Here is a 17,198-nt window from a genome sequence, read left to right as displayed (position 1 = left end):
CTGACGGCAGCGCACCGGGAGGGACTTATATGACCTCGCTGACTTCACATGCGTGGACATCAGGGCGGCGTAACGTGGCGCCGTCCCTCGGCACGCAGAGGTGCTGCTGCAAAAAAATTCAGGATCCAGTCTGACGCATGGGGATATTTCTAATTTAAGGAATCTGCTGCTAGACAACGTCTCTACCAGATACATTGTTACCGAAGGTAAGTAACTCGTACATTAGGCACTGTTCATTATGAGTTCCCCAGCTAATTGACGGCTTCACTAAAACACATGGGGTTTGATATCAATCACCTTGTCTTAATAATTTTTTTAGATGTGTGCCCGAGGGCCTCTTAGTGGTGCCCCCTGAAAACCTACCAGCTTCTATTGTGCTGGCTGACTAGTGTAGTCCAGCCTTCCCCCACAGACAGGTTTCTGACCCCCTGCAGGTGAGGCAATGCTTTCTGAGACCAGAAACAATGCCTACTCGGGAGGAAGGTGTTCACATCTCCTTCAGCAGGATGGCTTATGATTTAGCATATAATGGCCAATGATATCAAGTCAAAGGACTTCAAAGTCCCTGCCGCCTTTGATATGCGACCCCAGACGTGGGAGATGCCACATATTGCCCTGAGGCCCATTTGGCACAAGAACAACCAGTAACTTATGCAGGGAGGTGTGGTGCACTACCAGGCCAATCTCACCCTAAAGTGGCCTGCCTGATGTGACCCACGAAAGAAGGATTCTGCCATCTTGGTTTTCCTGGAATTATTACTCTGGGATCGGCGTATGCCGACTCCCCACAGGAAGGGGTCAATTAGGGGGCTGTAGTAACCCCACAGGTAAACAGCCCATTTGCTTCTACCCTTCACTCACTTTAACGCTCCTGCATTCAGTATTTGGGTGGCCCCCCTAAGAGCAGAACTCTGATTCGTCTGCTTGAAGAAGAAAGGACAGAGAGCCCATGACGCGAGCCCTGAGGACGTCCGAACCGCTTGCATAACCCTTCCTTGCTGTTGGACCTCCACAACTGCACGGACCCGGCACATCGAGAAAGGAGTGTCGCCCCCCCCAAAGCTGTGGAAGGGTGACCCACAACTTCATCTTGCCAGCAACATCTCCCTTGGAGAAGAGCAGAGTAGCTGCTGCCCTGCATATGCAGTACAAAAGGGGGTGGTGATGGACGGAGCATCTGAATCAATCAAACACTCACACCCAGTCAAAAGATCTGGGTTTAATCCATCACCGTTCTTTAGCCCACTCTGCCACCCCATTTCAAACATGGCTATATGCAAATCAGTCTGACCCTGTGCCTCATGAGAACAGTTCAGCCCGAACTGCCAAGCCATGTCTTCCCTGGACCGGAAACAAGCTTCCGAGGACCGGTTTCTGGCATTCCAGCCGTCTTCAGTCCGGCTTGCTTGAATCCAGTGGCAAAGTGAGCAAGGGACTCGCGTCTGAGTATACCCTGCCACACTTATGGCGGCCAAAAGCGGTACAAAAGGGGGTGGTGATGGACGTCAGAGAAACCGGTCCTCGGAAGCTTATTTCCGGTCCAGGGAAGACATGGCTTGGCAGTTCGGGCTGGACTGTTCCCATGAGGCACAGGGTCAGACTGATTTGCATATAGCCATGTCTGAACTGGGGTGGCAGAGTTGGCTAAAGAACGGTGATGGCTTGAACCCAGATCTTTTAACTGGGTGTGAGTGTTTGATTGGTTCAGATGCTCCATCCATTACCACTCCCTTTTGTACCGCTTTTGGCCACCATAAGTGTGGCAGGGTATGCTAAGACGTGAGTCCTTGCTCACTTTGCCACTGGATTCAAGCAAGCTGGGCTGAAGACAGCTGGAATGCCAGAAACCGGTCCTCAGAAGCTTGTTTCCGGTCCAGGGAAGGCATGGGTTGGCAGTTCGGGCTGGACTGTTCCCATGAGGCACAGGGTCAGACTGATTTGCATATAGCCATGTCTGAACTGGGGTGGCAGAGTGGGCTAAAGAACGGTGATGGATTAAACCCAGATCTTTTGACTGGGTGTGAGTGTTTGATTGGTTCAGATGCTCCGTCCATTACCACCCCCTTTTGTACCGCCCTGCATATGCAGGCATCCCTCGCAAAGTCCCATACTCTGTCCTCTCGGCCATTGGGTCCACCGAGGGAGCAACCAGCCTGGAGAAGGTTGCTTGGAGCTGAGCAGGCCAGCCCTGCCACTTCATCAAAGTACTGAGATGCTGACCCCTCCCAGAGTCTCCCTGCACCTATATCTGGGGTGCCAGGCCCCTGGCAGAAACAAAGGTTTGTTGGTGGTCCAATCTGGACTCCAGCAGCACAAAGGCAAACCTACCTTCGAGGGATGTCCGGGTTCACAAGACCAGCTTTGAGAGTGGCCCTGCTGCCCTGTTTTTCCCTCTCCATCAGGCTACAGATACAGAGAGTGAGCCTTTGACACCAGTTCATTGCAGTTTGTGGAGTTCCAAAGGGCCAATGCAAGAGTTTTCTAGATTAGGGTTCCTTTGTCTCGTCAGACATATTGCCAGCTGTCTGAAGTAAGGCCACTTCTTGTAATGGTGATGGCCGCCTCCCGCTCAAGCTGCATCTTGGACTGTGTGAGGGGCGACTCCTGTTAATCCAGTGGGATTGCCCTGCACGGCATCTGGGGCTGTGCTGCAGAAGAGACTAGTTTGTCCTCTCACCCCACCTTGCAGCTGGTGCCTACTTATGTTGGTTGAGCCATGTCCAGGCGTCGTCCAGATCGGTAAAGAAATAGGCTCACTGATCGGCCAGGACCTTCAACTTTGAGGGGAAAAAGCAGGGAATAGTCCAGAGTTCCCTGAGCCTCTTTTTGCAACCTTGAAACTCCTAGTTGTCTGCGTGTGACTTTTTCAGCTGCTTCATGCTTTTTAGCCAACAATACTTTGCATTCTGGTACCTGTGGGTTATTTTTTTAGGTCTCGCCTAGGCAGCACTTGCGATGTCTCTTCGCGACAGTCTGTATTGAGGATATGGGCATGAAGCTCCTCCCAGTGTCCAGCAATCTTTTTAATTGACTCCCGTCACTGTCATTTGTAAATGGTGGCTTTTCATTGGTCAATAGGCTTAGTAGTCCCTCTTTAGTACTGCCTTTTCTCGTCTTGTAACCTTCCCGGAGGACACCCCTCTGTTATATGTGTTACTCGGTATGTTGTAATTACAGTCTCCGACCACGCTTTTCTTAAAGGGCTTTTGCAGACAGGACACGCTGTTCTGCAACAGTTTAAAAAAATGTATTTAACCAGCACAGCACGCTTGAACTGGCATAATGGCGGCAGTGCTTTTCTCGTGTTACCTGCGATCACCGAACTCAAACGCATGCCTTTTTTTTCTGGACACTTCTTTTTTTTTATTTTTATTTTTTTTTTTTTTTTACAATGGCGATAACTGCGCCTTTGCTTTAAACATCTTAAGCTAAAGTGTGGGTGCCGCAATTCCTTCAAAAGTAAAGAAATAGAAAAAAAGAGGGGTTTTTTTCTATTTTTTTTTTTTTTACATTTGAAAGAATCGCGGCACCTGCGCTTTTGCTAAAGATGTTTAACGCTAAAGCGCGGGTGGCACCATTGTATTAAAAGTAAATACATAGGGAAAAAAAAGCTTGTGGACGTAATTTCTGTTTGCTCACTTCCCACAGCAATTGTGGAACTACACTGGTTACTAATATAGTAGCATACATTTATATAAAATGCTGTATTAGGTCACTTGCTCTACAGCAATTCATGAAACTAACCCTTGCTAGTTAATCATTTGACTTTTTTTTTTAAATGAATACATCCCTGTTACAGAGCTTAATCTAGACTAAATTGTTAATTAAAATGTTCTAATCCTTGCAACGATTTCATCAAATGTATATTTTGCAGTGAAAGCTGCCAGTGTGTTTCAGATAATCAAATTTGACTGTTTTTTCATCAGGTTCCAACAATCGTTTACAGTTCTTGTACCTCGTGTATGGCCTTTCTTGCGACACACTATTTCCTCTGTAAGAAAAGCAGCTCTTGAAACTTTGTGTACGCTGCTGTCAACACAAGATCAGGTAAGAATATTTTGTTTAGGTATTTGAGTGCTTGGTGTATCCTGAGTCAGGGCGCTAGGCAAAAAGAGGAGTTGGAATCCAATTGGTAAATTCTGACTCAAATAGTCTTTCCTCTGTTTTAGAGAAGATTCATTGTTCAAGGCATGTGGGCTGCTGAATTCATATCTGTGCATAGATCGCCGCCTAGTGTTGGGTCCGGATGATTGCACATTGTTGTCCTGGAAGAGTCTTCGAAGTATCACGAGATAGGTGGCTCCTCCCCTGGACTACAGTGCGCATGGGCATCGACTCCATCCCCAGATTGTTTTTTTCCGCCATTGGGTTCGGATGTGTTTCGGTTCCCTCTGTCGGAATCGATAGTTGTTTAACTTTCTTTACTTGAGACCAAAAGGTCTTTAGGACTCGCGTCGGTATTGTCTATCGTTCGGGTTGGTTTATTCATCGGCTCCGATCAATTACTGCCCTTCCGCGTGCTGTCGGCGCGGACAGGCCTACACGACGCTCCAGACTACTTCAACATGGAACGAAGTCCATTTAAGAGGTGCCCAGTGTGTGCCTCAAAGTACCCGCACATCGACGTGCACCCAGTGTGCAACAAGTGCTTGTCGCCGGACCACGACGAGGCCAAGTGTATGGCCTGCTCCAAGGTCCGGTCGAAGAAAACTCTCAAGCTACGTCGGGCCGCAAGACTGCAGGCCCAGAGTTCGGCACCCCCACCGGCGAACATCTTTGAAGAGGATGTTGACGACGACACCATCCAGAATGTCTCGGACTCTAACCCGGCGTCGGAGGTGGAGGAAAACTACGACGCGGAAGACGAAGAGTTCGAGGAAGTCGTCGAGGAGGTAGGGGACGACGACGGGGCCATTGCCACCGTAGAGGATAGCTCGGAAGAGGAGCTTCCTCACACTGACTCCGGGGCCACCCAACATTATGAGGCCCAGGTCGAAGGATCGCCTTCGGGCCTTACCCAAGACCTCGATACCCGTCCCACGGCTCCGCCTTCTGGCCCGGCCACGGACATTGGTGCGGCACCACTCCCGGTCCAGAAACCGAAAGTGAAACCATCGGGGTCGACGCCACCCGTATCGAAACCGAAAGTGCAAGTCGCACTGGTTGGATCGAAGGCTTCGGATGCCTCGGCGCCGAAGAAATCCAAGATGGCCGTCGAGCTCAAGAGCCAAGCCAAAATGGCCGATCCGAAGAATCCGGTGTCGAAGCCAAAGGCGAAGACGCCCGACGCGGCTGCGTCGGCGCCGAAGTAAGTCGACGCTCTGAAGAGTCGCGTCGACGTCAAGAAGGTCGATGACCATAAGAAGGCCCCAAAGAAGCGTCAGGACGACCCCAAGTCTCTGGCTGCACCGCTCCCAGTCGACAAGGCGAAGGGGGGAGCTGCGTTGGCTCCGAAAACTGCGGCCTTGGTTGCCGACCCGAATCCGGCTTCGGAGGACTCTCTCGAGCCGGTCCGTCCCTCCGCCTCGTTCACCAAGAAGGTCACGGAGTCCCTTCAGCGGATTCGGGAGGGGGCCGCGGCGGTCGAGCCGAAGAACACTGTGCCGCCCAAGCCTCTACAGAAACCGGCGAAGGCGCAGACGCCGATTCACTTCACGCTGCCGCCGAGGACGGCGCCGAAGGCTTTCACTGTGAAGCCTGGGGCCGGAGTGCCCTTGAAGCTGGCTTCTACGCCGAAGGCATCATTAGTGGTTCCAAACCCACGGCACCAACCACTGGCAGAGGAGGAGCGTCAAGAGGTGATCATCGACTCCAAAACAGGCAAGCTCTCTCTCCTTAAACGGAAGATCACCCCGGAGCCAGTGTTAGAGCATTACCACATCCCCCTTAAGAAGAAGTTGGACTCTGCGGGTGCATCTGCCCCTATGGAGCCTGCATCTCCACAAGGTCTGGAGCTCTCACCCACTCATTCTAACACTGGGGAGGGTGATCGAGACGAAGAGGATGAGTATGCTTATCCAGTTTACTCAGACCCAGAGGATGTCACTGAGCCATGGTCTGCCGGGGGCGACCCTGGGGACCCTCATTCGGGACACGAGCCGCAGCTTTTTGCTGCAAAAACTTCCCCAACAGAAGCCTCTGCGGCCTTCAACTCTCTAATTGAAAGAGCTGCAGCCAATCATGACGTCGACCTCCATGCAGACCCAGTGGATGTCGATTTCCTTTTTGACACTTTCTCAGTGGCTGAAAAGACTGTCAAGACATTGCCAATGCTCAAAGGAGTGTTAAAACATGCGCCAGAGGTTTTCAAGGAGCCCACCTGGGCAAGAGTCATCAATCCTCGTATTGACAAGAAGTACAAGGCAGCGCCCACTGATCCAACGTACATCAAAGGACAGTTGCCACTAGTCTCTTTGGTTGTCTCCAACGCACGTAAACGAGCCAACTCACAAACCACGGGTGATGCTCCTCCCCCAGACAAGGAATCAAGTGTTTAAGGCTTCAGGGAAACGTATTGCTGCGCAGGCAGCCAATATGTGGCGCATATCCAACACGCAGGCGCTACTTGCACGCTACGACAGGGCACACTATGACACCCTAGAGACCCTTCTACAGCACTTACCAGATCTGTATAAGGAGGCTGCTGAAATGTTGATTCAGGAGGGGAAGCTTATCACCAATGCCTCAATTAAGTGTGCTCTAGATGTGGCTGATACCACCTCACGAGCAATAAACACTAGCGTTCTACTGCGCAGGCATGCATGGCTCAGAATATCAGGCTTTAAACCAGACATTCAGACTACCATCCTAAACCAAACAGTCAATCCAGACCACCTGTTTGGCCCAGAAGTGGATGCCACCCTCGAAAAAATGAAAAAGGACACTGACACTGCTAAATCTATGGGTGCCCTGCAGTTCCAGCAGTTTCGGGGTGGTTCCTTTCGCCGCTCCAATAACAGGGGCACCTCAAGGGGTCAAGCGTCACAGTCCACGCAATTCTATAAAAGTAACACCCAATCCTCATATACCAACAAGGGTAGAGGTGGATACCGTGGCAACAACGTCAAAGGCAGAGGACGTGGAAATAACAGCTCCAGGTCCTCCACCGCCAGCAACCAGTGACTCCTTGTCACTGCCCCCCGACCACGCAACACCGGTCGGGGGGAGACTCCAGCAGTTCCTGCCCGTGTGTAAGTCCATCACCACGGACAGGTGGGTCAGATCTCTTATCCAATACGGTTATTGTCTGGAACTCACTTCCACTCCACCAAACATACCTTCAAAGAACCGTCCTATGTCCGGCGAGCACTTGCACTTGTTGCAGCAGGAAGTCCAAGTCATGCTGCAAAAAGGGGCAATAGAGCTCGTTCCACTGCAAGAAAGGGGGACAGGGGTTTACTCTCTGTACTTTCTAATCCCAAAGAAGAACGGATCCCTCAGGCCCATCCTAGACCTCAGACCTCTCAACTTGTACATTCTGTCAGAACATTTCCATATGCTTACACTGCAGCAGGTTCTCCCACTGCTTCAGCAAGGGGTCTTCCCGGCAACTCTGGATCTCAAGGATGCATACTTTCACATTCCCCTGCATCCTTCACACAGAAAATATCTAAGGTTCACCATTCAAAACCAGCACTACCAGTTCAAGGTTCTGCCTTTTGGGGTCACCACAGCGCCCAGGGTCTTCACGAAGTGCCTAGCGACGGTGGCGGCGCATCTAAGACGTCAGAACATCCACGTCTACCCCTATCTGGACGACTGGCTCATTCAAGCGAAGTCGGACCAGCAGTGCGCCGACCACGTGTCCCACACCATTCACCTCCTGCACAATCTGGGATTCTAACTGAATTATCCAAAATCCCATCTCCAGCCCGCCCACATACGGCAGTTTCTGGGGGCAACCATAAACACTCTGGCGGCCACTGCGCAGCCGAATTCAGTGAGAGTCGCCAGCATTCAGTCGCTGATCCAAAGATTCAGACCTCAGCACTCGCTTCCAGCAAGAGTGTTCATGCAGTTGATAGGCATGATGGCCTCCTGCATCTCCATTGTCCCGCATGCGAGACTACATATGCGTCCGCTTCAGGAGTGCTTGGCACGTCAGTGGACTCAGGCTCACGGGCAATTGAAAGACCTAGTGTTGGTGAGCGGTCGGGCATACAACTCTCTGCATTGGTGGAATCCACAAAACCTTTGCAAGGGCCGACCGTTCCAGGAGCCTGTGCCACAGATTATCCTGACGACGGACGCTTCTCTCCAGGGTTGGGGAGCGCATGTACTCCATTACACAGTGCAGGGACTATGGACACTACAGCAGAAGAAGATGCACATCAATGTGTTGGAACTGATGGCAATCTTCATGGCCTTAAAGGCGTTCAAAGTACATCTGTGCAACAAGGTCGTGTTGATCCGGACGGACAACATGACGGCCATGTACTACATTCAGAAACAGGGAGGAACACACTCTCCGCAGCTGTCTCATCTGGCTCAGAGCATGTGGAAGTGGGCCATTCAGAGGAACATCTTCCTCATGGCAGAGCACCTCCCAGGCAAGGACAATCAGATGGCGGACCTGCTCAGCAGGCACAGCCACCAGATGCACGAGTGGGAGATACATCCATCAGTACTCCAACCGTACTTTCAAACATGGGGTCATCCAGAAATAGACCTGTTCGCCACAAGGGAGAACGCAAAATGCCAAAGCTTCGCCGCCAGGTTCCCACACCCGCAATCGCAGGGCAATGCGATATGGATGAACTGGTCAGGCAAATTTGCGTACGCTTTTCCCCCAGCACCCCTGATACCGCTGGTGGCACGCAAGCTCAGGCAGCACTCGACTCTCATCCTGGTTGCTCCAACGTGGGCTCGCCAACCATGGTACACCACGTTTCTGGAACTGTCCGTGGTACCGCATCAAAGGCTGCGTCTCACACCCAGCCTTCTGACGCAGAGCCATGGCGACATTCAGCACCCAGATCCGCAACAGCTCAACCTGGCGATCTGGCTCCTGAGGTCCTAGAGTTTGGCTACCTTAACCTTCCTCCAAATTGCATGGACATCATTCGGGAGGCAAGAAAGCCCACTACTAGAGCCTGTTATGCGGCCAAATGGAAGCGGTTTGTCATTTATTGCGCAAACCACAACATCAATCCACTGGATGCTTCCATTCAGAACATCATCTGTTACCTGTTTCATCTGTACCAGTGTAATTTGGCATATACTTCCATCCGCATTCACCTGTCTGCGATGGCCGCATACCTCCAGAATAGACAGCACCTTTCACTTTTCAAAGTGCCTGCTATCAAAGCTTTTCTGGAAGGACTCAAAAGGGTCATTCCACCACGGGCCCCACCAGCTCCAGAATGGAACCTCAATGTGGTTCTTACAAGACTGATGGGTCCTCCCTTTGAGCCACTACATTCCTGCGAACTTCAGTTCTTGACTTGGAAAGTGGCTTTCTTAGTAGCAATTACATCGCTACGGAGAGTTAGTGAGCTGCAGGCCCTCACAATCCAGGAGCAATTCTTCCAGGTTCATGCTAACAGGGTAGTGCTCCGCACTAACCCTAATTTTCTACCCAAGGTTGTGTCTCAATTCCACATAAACCAAACAATTGAGTTGCCGGTGTTTTTTCAAAATCCTGAGTCACTGGCGGAGCGGATGCTCCACACCCTTGACGTCAAAAGGGCCCTAATGTATTACATTGACAGGACCAAGGATTTTAGGAAAACTAATCAGCTTTTCGTTGCCTTTGCGTCACACCACAAAGGTAACGCTATTTCCAAGGCTGGTATTGCTAGGTGGATAGTGAAATGTATTCAGAGCTGTTATGCAAAAGCTAAACGCACTCTTACAATTCCACCAAGAGCCTGCTCCACCAGAAAGTTGGGGGCCTCTATGGCCTTCCTTGGAAACATTCCCTTAGAGGACATATGTAGAGCAGCCACATGGTCTACCACAAATACATTTAATAAACATTACTGTGTAGACGTGCACTCTAAACAGCAGGCAGCTGTAGGGCAGGCTGTTCTCAAGACACTTTTCCAAACTGCTGCAGCTGGCACGGGCGGCCGCCGCTAATGGAGGGACTGCTATGTATTCTATGCACAGATATGAATTCAGCAGCCCACATGCCTCGAACTGCAAATGCTACTTACCAGTATGCATCTGTTCTTGGCATGTAGGGCTGCTGACATTCATATCGCCCGCCCTCCTCCCCGGCGCCTGTAGCAGCTGCAGTGTTTACATGCATTTCATGCCATGGTCATCACTCACAAAGTTCACTCCATCTCGGCCACAATGGCTAAAAACAATCTGGGGATGGAGTCGATGCCCATGCGCACTGTAGTCCAGGGGAGGAGCCACCTATCTCGTGATACTTCGAAGACTCTTCCAGGACAACAATGTGCAATCATCCGGACCCAACACTAGGCGGCGATCTATGCACAGATATGAATGTCAGCAGCCCTACATGCCAAGTACAGATGCATACTGGTAAGTAGCATTTGCATTATTGAATGTGTTGAAAGTGCAGTTTTCAAACCTTTCCTGAAAAGGTTGTAGTTTGGTTCCGCCCTTAAGCTTTGGTTCTACATAGTCCATAGGTCTTTGAACACCCAGGATTATGCCTTCATGAATATTCAGTCTGAAAACTTAAGACAGGAGGTTTAACATTCATGATTTCTAGATTGTTAGACACTTAGCTGGTGGCAAGTCTCTGCATGTATCCTGCATCTCTGCCTCTGTAACCCTTGTGCATGGTACAGACAACTTTATTCTTGCATCTGCTGGGACTATGTGGAGTCCTTTCAGGACAAGGAATGTCATTGCCCCTCTGCAGTTCAGATTTTTTTCAGGCCACTTGGAGCATTTAAAGCATTTTAATGAGTTTTTGGGGAGCCCGAAGTTGGTTTGGAAATGTAAGCATTTTTAGTTATGAACTGAAATGTTGGTTTCAGAGTTAATGTTCAGGTCCAACATTAAATTTTCGCTGAGAAAGACCTTGATGCTTGTACCATGTTAGTGAGCCAGATATTCCTTACAGAAACCAGATTCCTTGTATGGAATTATCGTCTTGACTTCTTGGAGCCTATATGCTGTCCGAGTTAGCTCTACTGTGGATTAGCAACCTGGTGTCTTACATTGTTTTCCTACAGTTGTGCCAGTTATTGAAGGTTTGCCATACGAGCTAACCACAATTAATGTGAACTACTTGTTTGAGGCATATGAGCGGCAGATTGCACACTGTGCATAGATCGCCACCAAGTGTTGGGCCCGGATATTTACAGTTTGTTGTTGTCCTGAAAAGTTCTTTGGAAGTCACGAGATAGGTGACTCCTCCTTTGGACCACATTGCGCATGGGCATCGGCTCCATCCCCAGATTTTTTTTTCTGCCATTGGGCTCTTATGTGTTTCCTGCGCTCCGGTTAGGGCCCGAATTTCTTTCGGCACGCAGTCCTCACCCAGTTCGACGGTATTGTTTCGATCACGCTCCACATCAACGCGATTCTCTTCACCTTCGAAGTCTTCGATTCCGGTCATCGACTAAGGCTTTCGGGCCTACCTAGGCCTTACTTCTGGCTCATGGAAAGGACGCCATTCAAGAAGTGTCCTCGATGTGGGTCGAAGTTTCCCCACACCGACCTACATGAGGTGTGCAACCTTTGCCTCTCACCGGAGCACGAGGCCAAAGACTGTTCCGCTTGTGCCTCCTTCCGCTCCAAGATGACGATCCGGGACCGACGAGCTCGAAGAACTATGGCTCGCTCGTCAGCTTCGATCCCCGACGACATCTTCGAAGAGGGCGTCGACGTGCCAGAACACCAGCACGCCGAAGAGAGTACCAGCTCCTCAGACGCCGAAGACTCCGATGTCAAGGAAGTCACTCGAGCTCGACGGGTCGGAAGTAAGATCGACCCCCAACCCTTCCTCGACACCCTCTAAAAAGGTTTTGGGCACACCCTCGCCTTCGGGCTCGTGTTCACACCGAGAGACTGCTTCCCACGCCCCACCTTCGGGCCCCGCAAAGAAGCCCATTAAGCCTTCAGGCAGCTCAGGCTCGAGCCAGCCTATTCACGGTGCCGATCCTACACCGACACCGAAGAAAAAGCCATCTTCGTCAACCACGCCGACCGTTGCTCTGACACCGAAGCAAACGGCACCGAAGACTGGCAGCGGCTCATCGATGACGAAACCGCATTCAGAGCCAACTAAAAAACCGCCTTAAGCTCCAGATTCACACGCTTCGGAACCGAAAAAACACCCGGAACCAAAGAAACAGGTTCCGGTAAAGGACACTTCAAAAGGGCACACTTCTAAACGGAAATCAGCTACCGACTCGGTGCTGAAAAAGCCTACGGACCCGAAAACCTCGACACCGAAGGATCTGCCCTGTTCAGAGTAACTTTTCACACCTGATCCTAACCAAAAAACTCTTGTCAAGGATCCTAAGACTGGTCAATTGACTCTCAGTTCCAAAAAGAGACCACTTGATGCGCCAGCACCACCTCCTCCTCCAAAGAAAAGACATTGCAACCTCTCCATTAAGGGTGCCTTCTCCTCCACCTCCCCATACTGTTCCCCCTCCTACACCTCCTCCACTTCACCATTCACCTACACCATCCACTAATCCAGACGATGATGCAGACATAGACTCTGACACAGGTGGGGGTGCACATGACCCAGCAGGGACCAATAGTCCCTTTCAGTCACCTAATCCATGGGATGATTACAACACCCCTGATGTGCCTTATGTCCCACAAGACGACGTATACCCTTCTAGACCATCCCCACCAGAGGACACTATAGGTTTTAACCTACTAGTCCAAAGAGCTGCCCAATATCATGGGGTGGACTTACACACAGATGCGGTGGAGGAAGATTTCCTACTAGACACTTTTGATAACACACAAAGGTCTACTGCCATTTTACCAATGCTTAAGGGTGTAATCAAACATGCAACAGAGGTTTTTAAAGACCCCATTAGGGTTAGGGTCCTCAATCCTCGAATTGAGAAAAAATATAAAGCTGCCCCTTCAGATCCAGTCTGTATTAAAGGTCCAGCACCATTAGACTCTTTAGTAGTGTCTAATGCACGTAAACGTGCTAATTCTCAGACATCATGTGAGGCCTCACCACCAGACAAGGAGTCCAAGCTACTTGACGCCTCAGGCAAAAGAACAGCATCTCAAGCAGCTAATATCTGGCGCATTGCCAATACCCAAGCGTTGCTGGCCAGATATGACAGCACATTATGATGAACTAAAGTTCACAATGCAGCATCTACCTGACAAATACAAAAATAGGGCCAATTAACTTATGCATGAAGGTAAAAATATTACTAATACTTCTATTCGTTGTGCCCTTGATGCTGCAGATACCGCCTCAAGGGCAATCAATACCAGCACCCTACTATGTAGACATGCTTGGCTACGTATTTCAGGTTTTAAACCCGAGGTACAAAACTCCATCCTTAATCAGCCATTTGATGAGACACATTTATTTGGCCCAAATGTTGACATGTCTTTAGAAAAGATGAAAAAAGACACTGATACAGCAAAATCTATGGGAGCCTTGCAGCCGCAAGCTCCCAGACGTTCTTTTCGTCGCTCATCATACAGAGGCAACACTAGAGGCTACTCCTCGGAAAGTCCCTCCACTTCTTACAAGACCCCTAGCCAATCCACATTCACTAAGGGCTACCAGAGAGGGGGGTTACAGGGGTAACAACAACAAAGGCAGAGGCAAAACCAACAACTCCCCCTCTGCCTCTACCCCTACCCAATGACTCCCACCCGCCCCCCCCTCCCCCACACCAACATTCCACTCCTGTTGGGGGAAGACTGCAACAATTCCTTCCTGCCTGGACCAACATCACAACAGACAGGTGGGTGCGACAAATTATTCAGTCAGGTTACTGTCTAGATCTAACATCTACCCCCAAACATACCACCCAAACAGTGTTCAATGTCACAAGAACATCTAGCACTGTTAAAGCAAGAAGTAGAATCCCTGATACAAAAAAGTGCAATAGAACCAGTTCCTCTGCACAAACAAAACAAAGGAGTTTACTCTATATATTTTCTAATTCCAAAAAAGGACAGCTCTCTAAGGCCTATTCCAGACCTCAGACCGCTAAACATATACATACAGTCAGACCATTTTCACATGGTCACACCAACAAGTCCTTCCGCTTCTCTTGTAAAACGACTTCATTGCTACTTTAGATCTCACGGACGCATACTTCCACATTCCCATTTACAAGGCTCACAGGAAGTATCTCAGATTTGTAATAGACGGACAGCACTATCAATTCAAAGTACTTCCATTCGGAGTCACAACAGCACCAAGAGTATTCACCAAGTGCTTAGCAGTGGTGGCGGCCCATTTACGAAGACAACACATCCCTGTCTTCCCGTACCTCGACGACTGCCACATACAACCAATGCGTGGAACACACTCATGCCACAATACAACTGCTTCACAACTTGGGGTTCACAATAAACCATGACAAGTCCCATATACAACCATCCAAAGTACAACAGTACCTCGGTGCCACAATAAACACCTCAAAAACGCTTGCCTATCCCACTCCAGCAAGGATAGCCAGCATACAAACTCTTCTAACAAGGTTTTAGCTACAATACTCCCTTCCAGCAAGAGTGTTCATGCAACTCATAGGGATGATGGCCTCTTGCATTTTCATAGTGCCCCATGTAAGACTTCAAATGCGCCCGCTACAAGAATGCTTATCACATCAGTGGAACCAGGCTCAAGGTCAATTGACAGACCTAGTGTTGGTAGACGGTCGGACTTATTGCTCTCTGCAGTGGTGGAACACCAAAAACCTTTCCTAAGGACGACCGTTCCTAGAGCCAGTTCCTCAGATAATCTGAACTGCGGACCCATCGCTCTCTGGCTGGGGAGCCCACCTACTGCAACACACCATGCAAGGCAGGTGGACACCACAACAAAAGTTACTCCACATCAATCATCTGGAGTTACTAGCAATATTCCTAGGACTAAAAGCTTTCCAAAAGCAGGTATCAAACGAAGCTGTGTTAGTCCGCACAGAAAACATGACAGCCATGTATTACATACAGAAGCAGGGAGGCACACACTCCCTGCAACGAGGCACACACTCCCTGCAACTATCTCAACTAGCACAGGACATATGTCGGTGGGCTATACCCCAAAACATATTCCTTTTAGCCCAGCATGTTCCAGGAGTACAAAATACCATAGCGGATCTGTTAAGTCGACAGACACAACAGACCCACGAGAGGGAACTTCATATGCAAGTTCTTCAGCCATTCTTTCAGATGTGAGGACAACCTCAGATAGACCTATTTGCCACCCACGAAAACGCCAAATGCCCAAGCTTCGCCGCCAGATATCCACACCCACTGTCCAAAGGCAATGCGATATGGATGAACTGGTCAAACAGATTTGCGTACGCTTTTCCACCTCTACCACTCATGCCACTAGTAGTACGCAAACTACAACAGCATTCTCTGACCCTCATCCTAGTTTCTCCAACGTGGGCCAGACAGCCGTGGTACACCACACTGCTACAACTGTCGGTAGTACCGCACCAAAAATTACACCTGTCTCCACACCTCTTAACGAAGAACCGTGGAGAGATCAGACACCCGGACCCAGCTCAGCTCAACCTTGCGATCTGGCTCCTGAATCCTAGAATTTGGATATTTGAACGTCCCTCCAGACTGCATGAATGTCATAAAAGAAGCTAGATGTCCAACCACTATGGCATGTTATGCAGCCAAGTGGAAACGATTTGTAACATATTATCATAACAACAATATTAATCATCTAGATGTGTCTATTCAACACATCATAGGATACTTACTGCATCTCCAAAGATGCAACTTAGCCTATACGTCTATTAGACTACATCTTGCTGCAAAAGCAGCATATCTGCAAAAAGACAGCATCTATCTCTATTCAAAGTGCCTGCCATTAAAGCCTTTATGGAAGGCCTTAAAAGAATAATTCTTCCCAGAGTACCACCTTCACCTGTGTGGAATTTAAATGTTGTTCTCACACGGTTAATGGGGCCTCCCTTCGAACCCTTACACAAATGTGAACTACAATTTTTAACATGGAAAGTTGCGTTCCTAGTAGCTGTTACCTCTCTGTGGAGAGTTAGTGAACTAAAAGCACTAACCATTCAAGAACCCTTTTTGCAAATACATCACAATAAGGTAGTTCTGAGTACCACTCCAAAATTCTTACCTAAAGTTATTTCTCCCTTCCATCTCAATCAATCTGTGGAACTTCCGTTTTCTTCTCGCAACCACAGACCGTACCAGAGAGAGCTCTTCACACATTAGATGTCAAAAGAGCATTGCTATAGTACATAGAGAGGACACAACCCTTTTGTAAGACAAAACAACTTTTTGTGTCTTTCTCAGCACCACACAAAGGTAATCCCATTTCAAAATCTGGGATAGCTAGATGGATTGTCAAATGCATACAGATTTGTTACCACTAAGCTAAACATACGTTATCTGTTCCTCCTAAAGCCCACTCTACAAGAAAAATAGGGGCTTCAATGGCATTTTTAGGGAACATTCCCCTAGATGACCTCTGCAGAGCAGCTACATGGTCTACACCGCACACATTCACAAAACGCTATGGTGTAGATGTGCAAAACAAGCTAATGTGGGCCAGGCTGTTCTCAAAACATTATTCCAAACTACTGCAGCAGATAGGGGTGGTCGCCGCTAGGGATGGGTACTGCTATACAATCTATGCACAGTGTGCAATCTGCAGCTCATATGCCTCGAATGGAAAATACTACTTACCAGCATGCATCTGTTCTTGGCAGGTTGAGCTGCAGAGTTGCACACGCCCACCCGCCTCCCCGGCTACCCTTGTCCGTTCCAGTATTATCTTCATTAGATGCAAATTACATGGGCATCCTTCCGTTTCTTGCAAAGCTCCATTTCCCTAATGGCGAAAAACAATTTTGGGATGGGGCCGATGCCCATGCGCAATGTGGTCCAAAGGAGGAGTCGCCTATCTCGTGACTTCCAAAGAACTTTTCAGGACAACAATTAACTGCAAACATCCGGGCCCAACACTAGGTGGCCATCTATGCACAGTGTGCAACTCTGCAGCTCTACCTGCCAAGAACAGATGCATACTGGTAAGTAGCATTTTCCTTTTAAGAATA

At 49.2% G+C, this 17,198-nt stretch overlaps 1 protein-coding gene across 2 annotated transcripts in view; it reads left to right on the top strand.

The window, feature by feature from the left end:
• BTAF1 (B-TFIID TATA-box binding protein associated factor 1) overlaps window positions 1-17,198 on the top strand; it is a 1,094,445-nt gene that overhangs the window by 387,185 nt on the left and 690,062 nt on the right. For both annotated transcript variants that reach the window (XM_086922506.1, XM_086922505.1), the window contains exon 14: window positions 3,927-4,047. In XM_086922506.1, coding sequence (XP_086778632.1) covers window positions 3,927-4,047 — 121 coding nt within the window. The remainder of the gene's footprint in view (window positions 1-3,926; window positions 4,048-17,198) is intronic.

This window comes from Lissotriton vulgaris, chromosome 5 (genome assembly GCF_964263255.1).
Source record: "Lissotriton vulgaris chromosome 5, aLisVul1.2, whole genome shotgun sequence".
Lineage (NCBI taxonomy): Eukaryota > Metazoa > Chordata > Amphibia > Caudata > Salamandridae > Lissotriton > Lissotriton vulgaris.
Note: the sequence above shows the minus strand (reverse complement) of the source record. Positions and strands in the feature narration are given on the sequence as shown.